The 16,505-nt window shown below is 40.7% G+C and overlaps 1 protein-coding gene across 1 annotated transcript in view; it reads left to right on the top strand.

Annotated features, from left to right (window-relative positions):
• Positions 1-16,505, top strand: part of mao (monoamine oxidase) — a 41,511-nt gene that overhangs the window by 23,361 nt on the left and 1,645 nt on the right. The window contains exons 4-13 of the mRNA XM_034123663.1: positions 7,454-7,558; positions 7,648-7,739; positions 8,830-8,971; positions 10,188-10,337; positions 11,174-11,333; positions 12,418-12,514; positions 14,046-14,099; positions 14,219-14,276; positions 14,374-14,471; positions 14,915-15,026. Of these exons, the coding sequence (XP_033979554.1) occupies positions 7,454-7,558; positions 7,648-7,739; positions 8,830-8,971; positions 10,188-10,337; positions 11,174-11,333; positions 12,418-12,514; positions 14,046-14,099; positions 14,219-14,276; positions 14,374-14,471; positions 14,915-15,026 (1,068 nt within the window). The remainder of the gene's footprint in view (positions 1-7,453; positions 7,559-7,647; positions 7,740-8,829; positions 8,972-10,187; positions 10,338-11,173; positions 11,334-12,417; positions 12,515-14,045; positions 14,100-14,218; positions 14,277-14,373; positions 14,472-14,914; positions 15,027-16,505) is intronic.

The raw sequence follows: 16,505 nt of genomic DNA, 5'->3' as shown, positions 1-16,505 counted from the left end.
TGTGTTCAAAATGTAAAAAGTCAAAGTAAAAAGTCGTCAGAAAAATACGTAGTGGAGTAAAGTACTGATACCAGAAACATGTACTTAAGTACAGTAACGAAGTATTTGTACTCCACTACTTCCCACCTTTGACGATATTACTTTAATGGTCAGATCAAGTCTGAAATGCTCCTTGTGAAGTGATCCTGAGTTTGAGCCGTCACATAATAAAGATGTATGTCTGTGTGCTAACGCCATGGCAGCTAAAACTTGACTGTACATTCTCAAATAAAAGCCACAACTCATATAACTCAGGCTACATTAAAGCCACTCCAAATAAAAGCCTGAGAACATAATCTTCCGTCTCAAATCCACAACAAGTGCAAGATATATGACCGTTTGCAATGTTTTACTGGCAACCTAACAGTTACAACACAACTTAAAGTCCCAAAAATAATCATGTACTAAACTCTGTAACATCACAATATGTACATTTCCCTTTTGTATACACCTTAAAAACATTACACATAACATAGTGATTATTAGAGATGATGGTAGGTGTAGGTTTTTACTTCTAGACAAAGCTAAGCTCGTTGTTTCCTCCTTTTACAGTAAGCTAAGCTAAGCTAAACTAAGCTAAACTAAGCTAAGCTAAGCTAAAAAGCTTCTTCGAATGTATTATGCATACATGAGAGAAGTATTTATCATCTTATTTGAAACATTTCTTCTCATTTTGATCCAGCAATGTTTGATCTTTACACATATATTTGTTGAGATCAAATGTTCATTAATAGTACATCTCCAAAGGTCTTTAGCTCATATGGATTTTAGCATGGATTACCAAGGCTGCTTAGGACACACAGAAATATATAACACTCAACAAGTTACCGGTTTAATAGACACACCTTTACTCAACAATCCCAGGGAGGATGTATTGCAGGATATGGTTTAATAACACATTATTAACTGTGTGTCTGTTCCCAACAAGTGATAATACTCCCTACAACAACCCTTAAACTCCACCTCCAATTAGGCCGTAAAATCAATCTAATTAGCTCCAACAGAGTGATAGTAATTTGAAGTGGCAGTTTAATTGCAGCAGCTTGAAGGCGTGTTTCATGGCTGTGTTTAAACCCTCTGAACTACAGCTTCTTGATAGTGTGTCAGAGTATTGTTCAGCAGGAAAGCCCTCACTTTGTTTCCTCCCTGAGAGTCCTCACAGACTTCCCTCTGCTCTGTAGCATTAGCGGCTACAGATGCTAATCTCAGCCTGGGGGATTTCTGTAATGCAGTTTCTCTTTGCTCCTGAGTGGTTGAATGGAGAGCAAAAAGCAAACAAAGACAGAGGGAAGAAAGAGGCGCTGAGGCCATGTTTGTGTTTGTTACTCTGCGCTCTATATCTCATTAGTGTGTCCTGTCCTTAACACAGTCGTTCCCTCCACCTGATTTGATTTCCCATGTACCCTGATGCAACTACTCTTACTGTAAATCAATGCACTGCCCCCGGTGTGTGTGTGTGTGTGTGTGTGTGTGTGTGTGTGTGTGTGTGTGTGTGTGTGTGTGTGTGTGTGTGTGTGTGTGTGTGTGTGTGTGTGTGTGTGTGTGTGTGTGTGTGTGTGTGGGTGGGTGGGTGGGTGGGTGGGTGGGTGTGTGTGAGAGAGAGTGAGTGTGTGAGAGAGAGACAGAGCTTATCTCAACATGGACTGTGTTCAAGTCGTTGAATCATAAAAAGTAGAGACACTACATACTGATATACACCAGAATATCAGCAGGAGAGGACTCTTTAAAGTAGAGACACTACATACTGATATACACCTGAACATCAGCAGGAGAGGACTCTTTAAAGTAGAGACACTACATACTGATATACACCTGAACATCAGCAGGAGAGGACTCTTTAAAGTAGAGACACTACATACTGATATACACCTGAACATCAGCAGGAGAGGACTCTTTAAAGTAGAGACACTACATACTGATATACACCTGAACATCAGCAGGAGAGGACTCTTTAAAGTAGAGACACTACATACTGATATACACCAGAATATCAGCAGGAGAGGACTCTTTAAAGTAGAGACACTACATACTGATATACACCAGAATATCAGCAGGAGAGAACTCTTTAAAGTAGAGACACTACATACTGATATACACCTGAACATCAGCAGGAGAGGACTCTTTAAAGTAGAGACTCTACATACTGATATACACCTGAACATCAGCAGGAGAGGACTCTTTAAAGTAGAGACACTACATACTGATATACACCTGAACATCAGCAGGAGAGGACTCTTTAAAGTAGAGACACTACATACTGATATACACCTGAACATCAGCAGGAGAGGACTCTTTAAAGTAGAGACACTACATACTGATATACACCTGAACATCAGCAGGAGAGGACTCTTTAAAGTAGAGACACTACATACTGATATACACCTGAACATCAGCAGGAGAGGACTCTTTAAAGTAGAGACACTACATACTGATATACACCTGAACATCAGCAGGAGAGGACTCTTTAAAGTAGAGACACTACATACTGATATACACCAGAATATCAGCAGGAGAGGACTCTTTAAAGTAGAGACACTACATACTGATATACACCAGAATATCAGCAGGAGAGGACTCTTTAAAGTAGAGACACTACATACTGATATACACCAGAATATCAGCAGGAGAGGACTCTTTAAAGTAGATATCTGTTATGTGTGCTCAGCACTGATGAACTATTGACTCGACCTACATCACAGTGTGTGAAATGTCACCAGCTCGATGGAGAATTGTTGGTTTATTAAAAGGATTTGATTGGACAGCGCTGGTGATGTGAAGCTTTTATGTGAATGCGTCCATATGGCAGCTCCTATGTGACTGAGTTTCCTTATCTACTATCAGTGTAAGATCCACACACACACACCTCACACACACACACACACTCACGCTCGCCACGCTTAGCTTCCTGCCGCGTCTCCATGGCAGCACGCTTCATCAAAAGCTGCTCACCTCTATCAGAGTCAGACGGTGTGTTTGTCTATCTCTGTGTGTGTGTGTGTGTGTGTGTGTGTGTGTGTGTGTGTGTGTGTGTGTGTGTGTGTGTGTGTGTGTGTGTGTGTGTGTGTGTGTGTGTGTGTGTGTGTGTGTGTGTGTGTGTGTGTGTGTGTGTGTGTGTGTGTGTGTGTGGTGTGTGTGTGTGTGTGTGTGATGATTATAAAGAGCCCTACCTTCAGAATAACATGGAATAACGTCTGGTAAACGACCATATGAGAATTTAATCAGCATATCATCCTGGTCATGATAATTGCAATTCACGATTTCATACCGACTATCGTGAAAATACACTAAAACCCTTTATATATACAGTCTATGCTTAAACATCTTAACATAGCCCTTATGGAATCACTTTGCCCTCCAATAAGCTAAGATAAGGCTAAAAGAAAGAGCAACGTAGTTTAATTGTACTCTTTCCTCCATTATAATTACTGTATTATTATTATTATTGTATTATAGACATATTTTTCATGAAACTCGGGATATTCAAGATTGTGCTGATAAGGGCAATTCACCAAAATCAGCCATAAAATATATGATATATTCCGATCGACCGTACTTGAAAGAATGCAAAAGTTTAAAAAAAGCGAGTGACCTTGAGTGTACTGACTTTACTGAGTCTTCATTAGACATATAATCAACATAACAGAGAACAAGACTGTCATCTATATCATACATACTTTAACACATGCAACATAACCTTATCTCTGAATAGTTGACAAATGATTTTAACAAACGCCAAAATAATACATGTAAAAGCCAAAAGTAACAGCGCTATATATATATATTATTATACTTATTCAAGTGGTTATCATCAGCTCCTATCATGACTCTTGATTCCTCCATGTTTCCTCTCGTCAGCATTACTTTAATATGAGTAAAAAGCCAACAGTTACCTGTACGACACGTGTTTTGTAATCGATCATGTAAGTACCATCACGCTGTCTTCAGATTGTAAGTAGTGAACAGGTGTGTTTGTAATGATGACTTGAAGATGTCCAGGGAGGCAGCATTACGGATCTCGGCAGGAAGGGCATTCCAGAGGGTGGGGGCCGCAACACTGAACGCCCTGTCACCAACAGTTCGGAGGCGAGAGCGGGGGATGGAGAGCAGGCCCGTGTCTGAGGACCGCAGACTCCGAGAAGGGGTGTAGGGATGGAAGGAAGTCCGATAAGTACTGGGGGGCGAGGGTATGGAGGGACTTGTACGTGAGAAGGAGTGTTTTATAGTGAATCCGGGACTTGACCGGCAGCCAGTGGAGGTGGATGAGGGTGGGGGTGATGTGTTGCCAGGGCTTGGTGCTGGTGAGAAGCCTGGCGGCAGAGTTCTGGACGTATTGGAGCCTGTCCAGGGTTTTGCTGGGAACCCCGGACAGGACTCCATTGCAGTAGTCCAGACGGGATGTGATGAAGGCGTGTACAAGTGAAGGCCGGAGTCTGGCAATGTTTTTGAGATGGTAGAAGGCGGATTTGGTAACAGATTTGATGTGCGCCTGGAAAGAGAGGGTGGTGTCCAGGACATTGTGTAATTAGCGTTAGCTTCTGCGTAGCTGATCGGCTTTTCTCTGAGCGATTGTAATCCAAGAGAGCAGCTTCCCTTATCATCAGACTCACTGTGGATTTATTAATGAGCTGTCCCTATCACAGACTTTTATTAAACCCTGCCGCTGGTTATCAGAGATGAACAAACAGCGTGCAGCCGTCTGCATGTTTGCACGCTTTAATAGCACCTGAGAAATGGCACTGCTGTTTATGATACCTTATGATAAAGAGAGCATGTCGTGTAAGTCTTATCTGTTTGCATGTGGACCGTCAGCTGAATAAAACTAAGATTACATTTATCAGGAACCTCATTTCATTCGTTTGAAGCAGATGGACTTTAGTACACTTCATTTTGTTGGTTTGTTTCAAACTCACAATATAAAGCATCTCGTAAACGATTTGTAAAAGATATTAATTGAGATTATTTTAACGTCACGATATAAGAGGACATAGAAATATTGATTAAAGCTTAAATTACATTGAGGCCAACAGAAAGTGTTTTACTCACATGTTTTTGCGTACATTTTTATATGGAATGAAAGTAAAGATATGGTTTATTATTAAGCATTACTCAAGTCAATCCATCCACTTTCCTCCTCCTTCTTCTTCTTCTTCTTCTTCTGTGTTCTCTTGTCCTACATCTCCAGACCTGTTGTTCCACGGCAACAGTGAGAAAATCAATCCCACACACACACACACCATGTATACATCACTTCAGGGGACATTACATTGACTTACATGCATTTCCTGGAGACCTATCCTAACCTTAACCATAACCAACACATGCCTAACCCTAACCCTTACCCTTAACCTAAACCTTACCCTAACCCTTACCCTAACCCTTACCCTTAACCTAACCCTTACCCTTACCCTTACCCTTAACCTAACCCTTACCCTTACCCTAACCCTTACCCTTACCCTTACCCTTACCCTAACCCTTAACCTAACCCTAACCCTAACCCTTACCCTAACCCTTACCCTTACCCTTAACCTAACCCTAACCCTTACCCTTACCCTTACCCTAACCCTTACCCTAACCCTTAACCTAACCCTAACCCTTACCCTAACCCTTACCCTTAACCTAACCCTAACCCTTACCCTTACCCTTACCCTTACCCTTACCCTAACCCTTACCCTTACCCTTACCCTTAACCTAACCCTTACCCTTACCCTTAACCTAACTAAGTCTTCACCCTAAAATTAATGATCCACCTCCATTTTGTCCCCGTAAGGGAGGCGAGTCCCCACACGTGACTATGTAAACAGATTTAGGTCCCCACAAGTATAGTAATGCTAGGCCACATACCCCCCCCACACACACACACACACACACACACACACACACACACACACACACACACACACACACACACACACTGACAAATATCATTCCTCCTCACACAGATTCGTTGCTTTCTAGGAATCGTCTTCCAAGAAAGCAACAAATATCCTGTATATATTCGGTCGGCTCACTGTCCTTCTTTGACCCCTGTCGAAACCTCTCTCTTTTCTTTTTTCCAGCTGCATTTATAAATCAATCGTGTGGTTGAGAAATAGTCCTGCAGTGTAGACACACACACACACACACACACACACACACACACACACACACACACACACACACACACACACACACACACACACACACACACACACACACACACACACCACACACACACACACACACACACACACACACACAGCGGTTCGACTGAGGACGCTCTTATCAGACTTGATGACTCTCAATCTTTGGATCAGTTGTAAAATGTTGCACGATCAGCAATAATGGAGCTTTTACTGTGCGCTCTACTTTACTCTGTTCCCAGTCATGCTGACTCAGCACACTGGAGGTCAAGTACAGGTCAAACACTCCTCCTCCTTAGGTCAAATACCAACATGTCCACTTTTAACTACTCATTTTAAGAGCTGCTCTTAAGCATAATTCATCATTTTGAGGATTTCTTTAAAAGGCCAAAATCAGTTTCTGTCTGCAACAGTTTGGCTTTGAGAGTTTAAGATGTGAGATAACATGAATTTTAAAGCATTGTGTGATATGCAATAAAACATGTTCTTTAACTACATTTTACAATATTCTGCTGGTCGTTCAACCACATGGATATTTGCATAGTGATGAAGTAGTTCAATTTTTGGGGCATTTGTGCAGTAAAAGGACAGATATGGTTTAGCATTTAGCTCATAGCATTTAGCTCATAGCATTTAGCTCATAGCATTTAGCGTTGCATCTCAAATGTAAATGAACTCCTTTTTGACCAGCTTATTTTCAAATAAAGTTGCTTAAAGGGGACCTATCATGCAAAATGCACTTTTGTACGTCTTTTCTACATGAATACGTGTCCCCGGTGTTCCAGGGAACTCACCAAGTGTCAGAAAACACAACCCTCTCTATTTTCCTCCATACCCAAATCTCTAAAAAAGGGGCTGCAACGGATCTGATAAAAACTGATCCAGATTTGAACACTGTCCTGACGTCAGGACGGTGGCGCTACGGCTATTGGGCCAACTCCACCAATCAGGAGGAGACAGCCACGGCCATTGCCGTTCGAAAGCGCTGGAGACGCTGTAGTACATATGCCAGGCCTGTAGATGGTGCTGTTCTCACAGAATCAGCCCTTGCTAAAACAGAGCTAAACATTTTTTAAACTGAGCTAAATGAGGCATGGCTAAAATGCATGATCTGTTTGGTATTTTGAAAAAAAAAAAGTATAAATATGCCTTATATAGGTATGGTCCTACACTATATTATTCAAATATAGCATGATAGGTCCACTTTAAGGTAACTTTGTTTTTGTTGCTGTAATATAACTAAGACTAAGACTAAGATTGTATTTCATATTATGATGATTACTTGTGTCCAACAGGGAAAGTCTCACCCGTTCAAAGGCTCTTTTCCTCCCATGTGGAACCCCTTCGTCCTGCTGGACTTCAACAACCTGTGGAGGACGATGGACGAGATGGGAAAGGAGGTAAAACCAGAACTACTCACCCCCTTTCTTTTGCTTTTATCCTCAAATGAAGCCCTCTAATCTCTGCTAAATGTCCTGCTGTGTCTCAGATCCCCAGAGAGGCCCCCTGGAGGGCCCCCCATGCCGAGGAGTGGGACAAGATGACCATGCTGCAGCTGTTTGAGAAGATCTGCTGGACCAGGTAAGAGAGGAGAGAACAGAGATATTACATTATATTTGTAATATCTCTCAATTAAGCAATTGTGTTTACTTAAAGCTCCCATGTCATGCTTTTCTGGTTATTACCCGTCCCCTTGTGTGTTATGAAGGTTTTTCTGTAAACGGTCTGCAGAGTCACAAACCCTCAAAGTACACCCTGTAGCGAGTAAAACTCTAACACAGGAAAGACCTGTCTATGCTGCCCCAGTGTGTGTGTGTTCGGGCTGGGTTTCGCTGTGTCTCGCTGTCTCGCAGGCGGCCACTGGGCTCATAGGGAGGGGGGAGTTTATGTAAGTTTATGTAATAACTGGGAAATATTAAGTTTACTTTTCAAACACAGAGATATATAAAAGCATCGTGAATCAGTCTTTTTTGTTCATAAAGTGTATTAAAAAAGAGTAACGCAATACAGGAAAGAGAAAACCCCCAAAACTGCATGATAGGGACTCTTAAAAAAGGTGTTGATTATTTGAGACTAATGCACAGGATTTAGTTTTATAATCTCATGGTCAAATGCACTTATTGTAAATCACTTTGGGTTAAAAGCGTCAGTAAATTGTAAAGCAACTATAGCAGATTTTGTGAATGCAAACCGAAGACAGATTTCTATGGGCTCAGAACAGTCTCATAATACACACATGCACACAGAAGGAGTCACACTTGTAGTTCGGGATCCATTTTACATAATGTATTTTTGATCCACACATATTTGTTTTCCGTTTAAAACCTCTGAACCTGCAAACACAACCCGCGTTCTGTGCATGGATCGCTGTGCATTCGTGTGTGGGGTTTTTGAGACTCTCCTGACGGTGACCCGATTCGGAGTCGGACTTGTAATTTGTTCTATCTATAGCCAATCAGATGTCTCCTTCATTCTAAGCCAATCACATGAGCGCGCCCCCACGAGGGTATGATTTCTTGTGTTCATGACACTTCATATACGCATGTTGCGCTGTCCGGAGCTGACAGGTCCATGGAGCCTGCAGGCGCTAATCTCAGGACCGAAGGACATTTCTACAAACATATATGCTATTGTTTTAAATTAAATTCTGAATGTTCTGCTTTATTTTCAGTAAAGTCCTCCACTTCGCCAAGCTGTTTCTGAACGTGAACGTGACCTCTGAACCCCACGAGGTCTCAGCTCTGTGGTTCCTCTGGTACGTGAAGCAGTGCGGAGGGACCATGAGGATCTTCTCCACCACCAACGGAGGACAGGTGTGTGTGTGTGTGTGTGTGTGTGTGTGTGTGTGTGTGTGTGTGTGTGTGTGTGTGTGTGTGTGTGTGTGTGTGTGTGTGTGTGTGTGTGTGTGTGTGTGTGTGTGTGTGTGTGTGTGTGTGTGTGTGTGTGTGTGTGTGTGTGTGTGTGTGTGTGTGTGTGTGTGTGTGTGTGTGTAGTTTTTGAGATGCTTCCCTCAGTTCACCTCAGTTTGCTGGCTTCATTATGAGCCGGACAAAAGCTGTTTTTCTTGCAGAGCTTTTTGTGTGAAGGGGGGGGGGGGGACATTCTGCTGTGATACTTTCTAAAGCTGAGTGCCTGTGTTGCCTAGACACTGAGGAAGAGGACTGGGAAACAGAGGATGATGAAGACAGATCTGTGGTCATTCCCATTTAACCTCTTCCTCTCCCCCTCCCAATGACTGTCTTTCTTTACTGGGAACAAAGGATATTTAAAGGGGATAGCAGTGGAAGTGGTGTAGCTGGTCTGAAAGCTGGGAACATGAGGGTTCATTTGATATGCAGCTCAGAAATGTGTGTCACGGTTTTATTTTCTTAAATGTATGATGAACATGGTGTTTTTATTCAGCGCCTGCTCGTTAGAGAGTGTAAAAGGGCTTATAACATTACGATAGAAGTATGATTAACAACACGGAGCTATTTTTATGTTAAGATAGATAGATAGATGGATAGATAGATAGATAGATAGATAGATAGATGGATGGATGGATGGATGGATGGATGGATGGATGGATGGATGGATGGATGGATGGATGGATGGATGGATTGGATGGATGGATGGATGGATGGATGGATGGATGGATGGATGGATGGATGGATGGATGGCTGGATGGATGGATGGATGGATGGATGGATGGATGGATGGATGGATGGATGGATGGATAGATAGATAGATAGATAGATAGATAGATAGATAGATAGATAGATAGATAGATAGATAGATAGCTAGATAGATAGATAGATAGATAGATAGATAGATAGATAGATAGATAGATAGATAGATAGATAGATAGATAGATAGATAGATAGATAGATGGATAGATAGTACATTCAGTATTTTCCCAACAATTGGTATTAAAAAAATAAAAAAGACACTTTCTTGCACATATAAAAGGCTCTTTGCAATGCTTAATGGCTGCCCCCCATGTATTTATGACCCCTTGACCTCTTGACCTCTTGACCGCTTAACCCCCAGGAGAGGAAGTTTGTGGGTGGCTCGAGTCAGATCAGCGAGTTCATGGCAGACGAGCTGGGAGACCTGGTGAAACTTGAGTCTCCGGTCTACCGCATCGACCAGAGCGGAGACATGGTGGAGGTTCAGACGCTGGACAAACAGATATACACGGTGAGCAACACACACACACACACACACACACACACACACACACACACACACACACACACACACACACACACACACACACACACACACACACAGATACACACACGCACACACACACATTTTGTGCTATTTTCTACTTCTACTCCACTGTATCTCAGAATTAAATATTGTACTTTTTGACACACTTCATTATTATTGATTATTTCTCTATTATACTGGGAAAGTTATACTGGAAACAAGATCTCATTTTAAAATGGGACTTGAGTGTTTGTTGTTTTTATTTTGTCCTATTAATACTATTATAAGGTGTAATTTATTTGTCAAAAAAAAAGAAAAATATGACAATAATTTCCTAAATAACAGTGAGACCTGCGTACAGAAAAGTAATGGTAATTCCATTTTAAAAATAAATAAGAATAACATGGGAAAATAGATAAGTAGAAGGTGATAGAAAGGTGTTTTGTAGTGATTTTGTAGTCTAAAAACTGTCTGAAAAATAATCGGTGCTGCCCCCTGCTGGCCGCCTGCAGCCATGAGATGCAGCTCTCTCTGTTTTATCCTATTTGTGTTTCTCTTTTTCTATAAAGTGTGATCTCTCAGGCCAAGTACGTGATCGGTACAACGTTTATGCTGAGAGGAATTTTGACCCATAGATAAATAAATGTATTTGTAGACGCTTGTCTTCGAGACAGGAAGAGATTTGACACTAAAACTCAACCACATTCTGAGTCACAGTTAGTTGTGTGCTGCCCTCTGCTGGCAGCCTCCAACCATGTGATCCAATGTGTGTTTGCATCCCCTATATTTATTTTAAAATGTGTGATTTCTTTCTCTCTCAGGCCAAGTATGTGATCGTGGCCACGCCCCCCGGTCTGAACATGAAGATGCACTTCAGCCCCGAGCTGCCCCCCCTCAGGAACCAGCTGATCAGCCGCGTGCCCATGGGCTCTGTCATCAAGTGCATGGTGTACTACAGGGAGAACTTCTGGAGGAAAAAGGGTACGTGAGGGTTAGAAAGATCTCACTGGTCCCCGGCTTGATCTTCAATCTCAGGATCCATGTATCTCTGATCCTCTCCAGAATGGAAGTAGTCAAAATCAAAAAAATCTGACTTTTTCTAAAAAATCTAAAAAATCTGACTTTTTCTAAAAAATCTGAAAAATCTGACTTTTTCTCAAAAATCTGACTTTTTCTAAAAAATCTGACTTTTTCTAAAAAATCTGACTTTTTCTAAAAAATCTGACTTTTTCTAAAAAATCTGACTTTTTCACACAAATCTAAAAAATGCTGACTTTTCTCAAAAAATCTGACTTTTTCTCAGAAATCTAAAAAAATCTGACTTTTTAGCAAAAATCTAAAAAAAAATTGACTTTTTCGCAAAAATAAAAAAAAAATTACTTTTTCTCTAAATTCTGACTTTTTTGCAAAATCTCAAAATTCTGACTTTTTCTCAAAAATCTCAAAATTCTGACTTTTTCTGAATACTTAAAAATGTTAATAATCACTGGTCCCCGGCTTGAGCTTCAATCTCAGGATCCATGTATCTCTGATCCTCTCCAGAATGGAAGTAGTCATCACATACAGAGCATCAACTAGTTCCTGAACAGTGTCCTTCACATGCTGATATCCAAGAGAGGGAGATACACAGTCACAAGATGGAGGAATAGAAAGCAGTATTCAATGTTTACTTCAGATTAGCTCCACGTCAGAACACCTGAATTTCTCCACAGGGGATAAATAAAGTTCCATCTTATCTTATCTTATATTTGGTTATTTAAAACTGAGCATGCTGTAGCTTCTCAAAGACAATACTGTGTGCTAAGGACTCTTTCATTCTCACGGAGATTAAGAGGTACATTTTAAGTGATATTCTGTTTAAATAGAGAGTTGTGTTTGTCGTTTAACATTTGGTGTTCTTCAGTTTTAGCTGCTGAGCACATGATGATAAAGACTTGAATCTTGAAACTTTCCATTGAAGCTAAAAAGAAATAACTTAAAGCGACACAAACACAGACTGTAATATTGTTTCAGGAGAGAGGGAAGGATGCAGTATTTTATATTGACTCTCCTTGTTTTCCACCAGGTTACTGTGGCAGCATGGTGATCGAGGAGGAAGACGCTCCCATCAGTCTGACGCTGGATGACACGAAGCCTGATGGGAGTGTACCCGCCATCATGGGGTGATTATATTATATTTAATACAATTATCATTATGACACCTTAGCATGACACCAGGAAGCTTAGACATGTAGTTCTGTGGACGTGATGCAGAAGCAAATAGACCCGTTAAACAGTCATATTAGTTAGCATGTGTTAGCTGTCAGAAATAGCCGTCTGACAGCAATGAATAGCAGTGATAATATTATTAAAAGTGCAGATATTTAGATATAGATAGATAGAATCAATGTCATCAATATAGGTTATGACAAGATATATTTTGAAATGCTGCTGTAAAACCCCAAAATGAGAAAACCACAACATTTGAAGAACACTATTGTCTAAAAACTGTTTGTGGTATAGAATAAAGATTTACTGAGAGCCATTTAGGCAGATTATTTATGAGTGTGAGCCGATTGCATATTATTTTAAGTTAACTCTAATGAACTGAATAACTATGGATTATAATTATACCGTTTTTGTAATGTTTTGTTATCTTTATGACATTATAGACTGCTCTAGTTTTATGTGTTGTTATTATTTATCTATAGAAATCAGAATTCTAGAAGAAGTCTATAGGTGAAGTTTTTGACCGCACGCATCCGTACGCCTGTTGGTTTTTTATTTTTATTTTTATTTAAATGCCGAGCAAATGTTGCAAGCCAGCAGCTGATCAACTGAACTTTCTAATAAAGCACTTGAATGGATCGATGTAAGGTATTTGGATTTCTTCAAGTTTACGCGAGTCAATACTCAAATTTGCCTCGTAGACTAAAGTGACCTTTGAACATTCAACACAGTCTCACAGCATTTCGTGTTATAGTCACGAAATTAATCTATTGATTCGTGTTCACCAACACGATTTCGCCATTTTTTCGTGTCACACAGAACGATTTTAAAAGCAATGTAAATAATAACAAATTAGAAGGAAAAACAGATAAAAAAAAATACAGATTTCAGTATTCTGACACAGAACGATTTTAGAAGCAATGTATTTATATTGGTAGTATGTTTTCGTGCCTGCACCAAATAATAACAAATTAGAAGGAAAAAGAGATGACATAAAATACAGATGTCAGTATTCTGAGGCTCTGAGACATTTCTTTTCCTCACTGACGGCAAAAAAACTCAGACATTATACAATTTAAAATAAAAGGGATAGGGTTAGGCTTAGGGTAAGATATTGAGTAAGAACATGTTTTTATGAACCACACAGCTTCCGGTCTTCCAAGACCCGACCGGACAAAAAGACGTGTTGCAGGCACGAAACATACTACCAATAGAAATACATTGCATTTAAAATCGTTCTGTGTGACACGAAAAAAAATGTGAAAATCGTGTTGGTGAACACGAATCAATAGATTACATTAATTTCGTGACTATAACACGAAATGCCGTGAGACTGGGTTGGAACATTCGATTATGCGTAATCGGCCACTACATTTACTTTCAATGAAACACAAAAGAACAGCAGTGTGTCTCTGCAATGTCTTGTTTACTTCTGCAGGAGCTTTCCTTCTAGTGGATACTATTTCTCTGTTTCCTCTCCTGCAGATTCATCCTCGCCCGCAAGTGCAGAAAGCTATCAGGGCTGACCAAAGAGGAGAGGTACGTGCACTCTTAGTTACTCAGCAGGTGACAACTCTCACCAGCTGCAGGAAGTGGTTTCATTTAATAAATACAGTGTAATGTTTTTCATCCAAAACCGTTTTCTGTTTGTGTTTCAGGCTGAAGAAGATCTGTGAGATCTACTCCAGAGTGCTGGGCTCCGAGGAGGCTCTGCATGTGAGTTTAGATACACACTAACACACACACAGTCACACTGATACAGTCAATTAGTAGTTCATTAACACATCAATTAAACCTTTACTCTGTCTGACAGCCGGTGCATTACGAGGAGAAGAACTGGTGTGAAGAGGAATACTCCGGAGGCTGCTACACCGCCTACTTCCCCCCGGGAATCCTTACACAGTATGGAAAGTAAGTCACACACACACACACACACACACACACACACACACACACACACACACACACACACACGCACACACACACACACACACACACACACACACACACACACACACACACACACACACACACACACACACACACACACACACACACACACACACACACACACACACACACACACACACACACACACACACACACACATCACTTTTCATTCATCTTAAATGAATTTGACAAAATTAAACCCATAGCAACCAAAGATAAACAAATTAAATAAAGATCAATTTACACAACAGAAAGCAGTAATAAAATGTCTGTGCGGCTGGTTTTATTTGCAGTAGTTGTGGAGTCTCTGAAACCTTCAGGCATTAAATATGAAGTTTGAATCCACTTGACATGCTTTCCAGCGGTCTCTTTTGAACCCCTGGTGTCTCTCTTCCTGTCTGCAGGGTGCTGAGGGAGCCGGTGGGCAGGCTGTATTTCGCAGGAACAGAAACAGCTACAGAGTGGAGTGGATACATGGAGGGGGCGGTGCAGGCGGGAGAGAGAGCCGCAAGAGAGGTCAGAGGTCACCGCAACACACACACACACACACACACACACACACACACACACACACACACACACACACACACACTATTTACAATACACTTCAAAATAGAGATGTCAGAATTACAGCGCCACTTACAGTCCCGGCATATGTACTACAGCGTTTCCAGCGGTCTCGTTTGAACAGACACGTTAAATGAAACGAACGACAGATAGAGAACTATTTAAAGAAAACTATAATAACATAACAAAATATTAAAAAATTATGCAAAATATTAAAAAAATATAGCAGTATTTACATAGAATGGAATAAAATGGAATTAAATATGGAATACAATTCGGGAGTAATACAAAAGAAGAAAAACCGATGTACATTGTGTGCATGAATGTAATGCATGGAGTCTATGATGTGGCTGAGGTCAAGTGGAACGTTCCAGGAATGTTAGCTTTTTTACTTCAAAACAGAGGTTATTTTCTGCAATATCCCAAAATGTCCCAATATAACATTTGACCTAATGCATGTGAAATAAGTTCGTATTGGAACATCTTTTCTGGCGGACTGAATAGTATGGAAGTATGGGAAGTGAAACACAGGATCTTAGAGCACAAAAGGTAGAGTTCACACAGCATTTGCACCATTTTCAACATGTTGGCTGTTTAGTTCTTCAGGTAAAGGTGTAAGAAAGTAATGCTTAGCAGGTTCAATTCAATGTTCAATCTAAAGGCTCTGGTTCTCAGGTTCCTTAAAGCGATCGGAAACAGACTCTCAGATTCAGTTTCACTTGTCTTGTGGGTGAGAGGACTCTTTAAAGTAGAGACACTACATAATGATATACACCTGAACATCAGCAGGAGAGGACTCTTTAAAGTAGAGACACTACATACTGATATACACCTGAACATCAGAAGGAGAGGACTCTTTAAAGTAGAGACACTACATACTGATATACACCTGAACATCAGGAGGAGAGGACTCTTTAAAGTAGAGACACTACATACTGATATACACCTGAACATCAGGAGGAGAGGACTCTTTAAAGTAGAGACACTACATACTGATATACACCTGAACATCAGAAGGAGAGGACTCTTTAAAGTAGAGACACTACATACTGATATACACCTGAACATCAGCAGGAGAGGACTCTTTAAAGTAGAGACACTACAGACTGATATACACCTGAACATCAGAAGGAGAGGACTCTTTAAAGTAGAGACACTACATACTGATATACACCTGAACATCAGGCAGGAGAGGACTCTTTAAAGTAGAGACACTACATACTGATATACACCTGAACATCAGCAGGAGAGGACTCTTTAAAGTAGAGACACTACATACTGATATACACCTGAACATCAGCAGGAGAGGACTCTTTAAAGTAGAGACACTACATACTGATATACACCTGACATCAGCTGGAGAGGACTCTTTAAAGTAGAGACACTACATACTGATATACACCTGAACATCAGCAGGAGAGGACTCTT

This window comes from Trematomus bernacchii, unplaced genomic scaffold, assembly GCF_902827165.1.
Source record: "Trematomus bernacchii unplaced genomic scaffold, fTreBer1.1, whole genome shotgun sequence".
Taxonomy (NCBI): Eukaryota; Metazoa; Chordata; class Actinopteri; order Perciformes; family Nototheniidae; genus Trematomus; species Trematomus bernacchii.
This window is presented reverse-complemented; position numbering and strand designations above follow the sequence as displayed.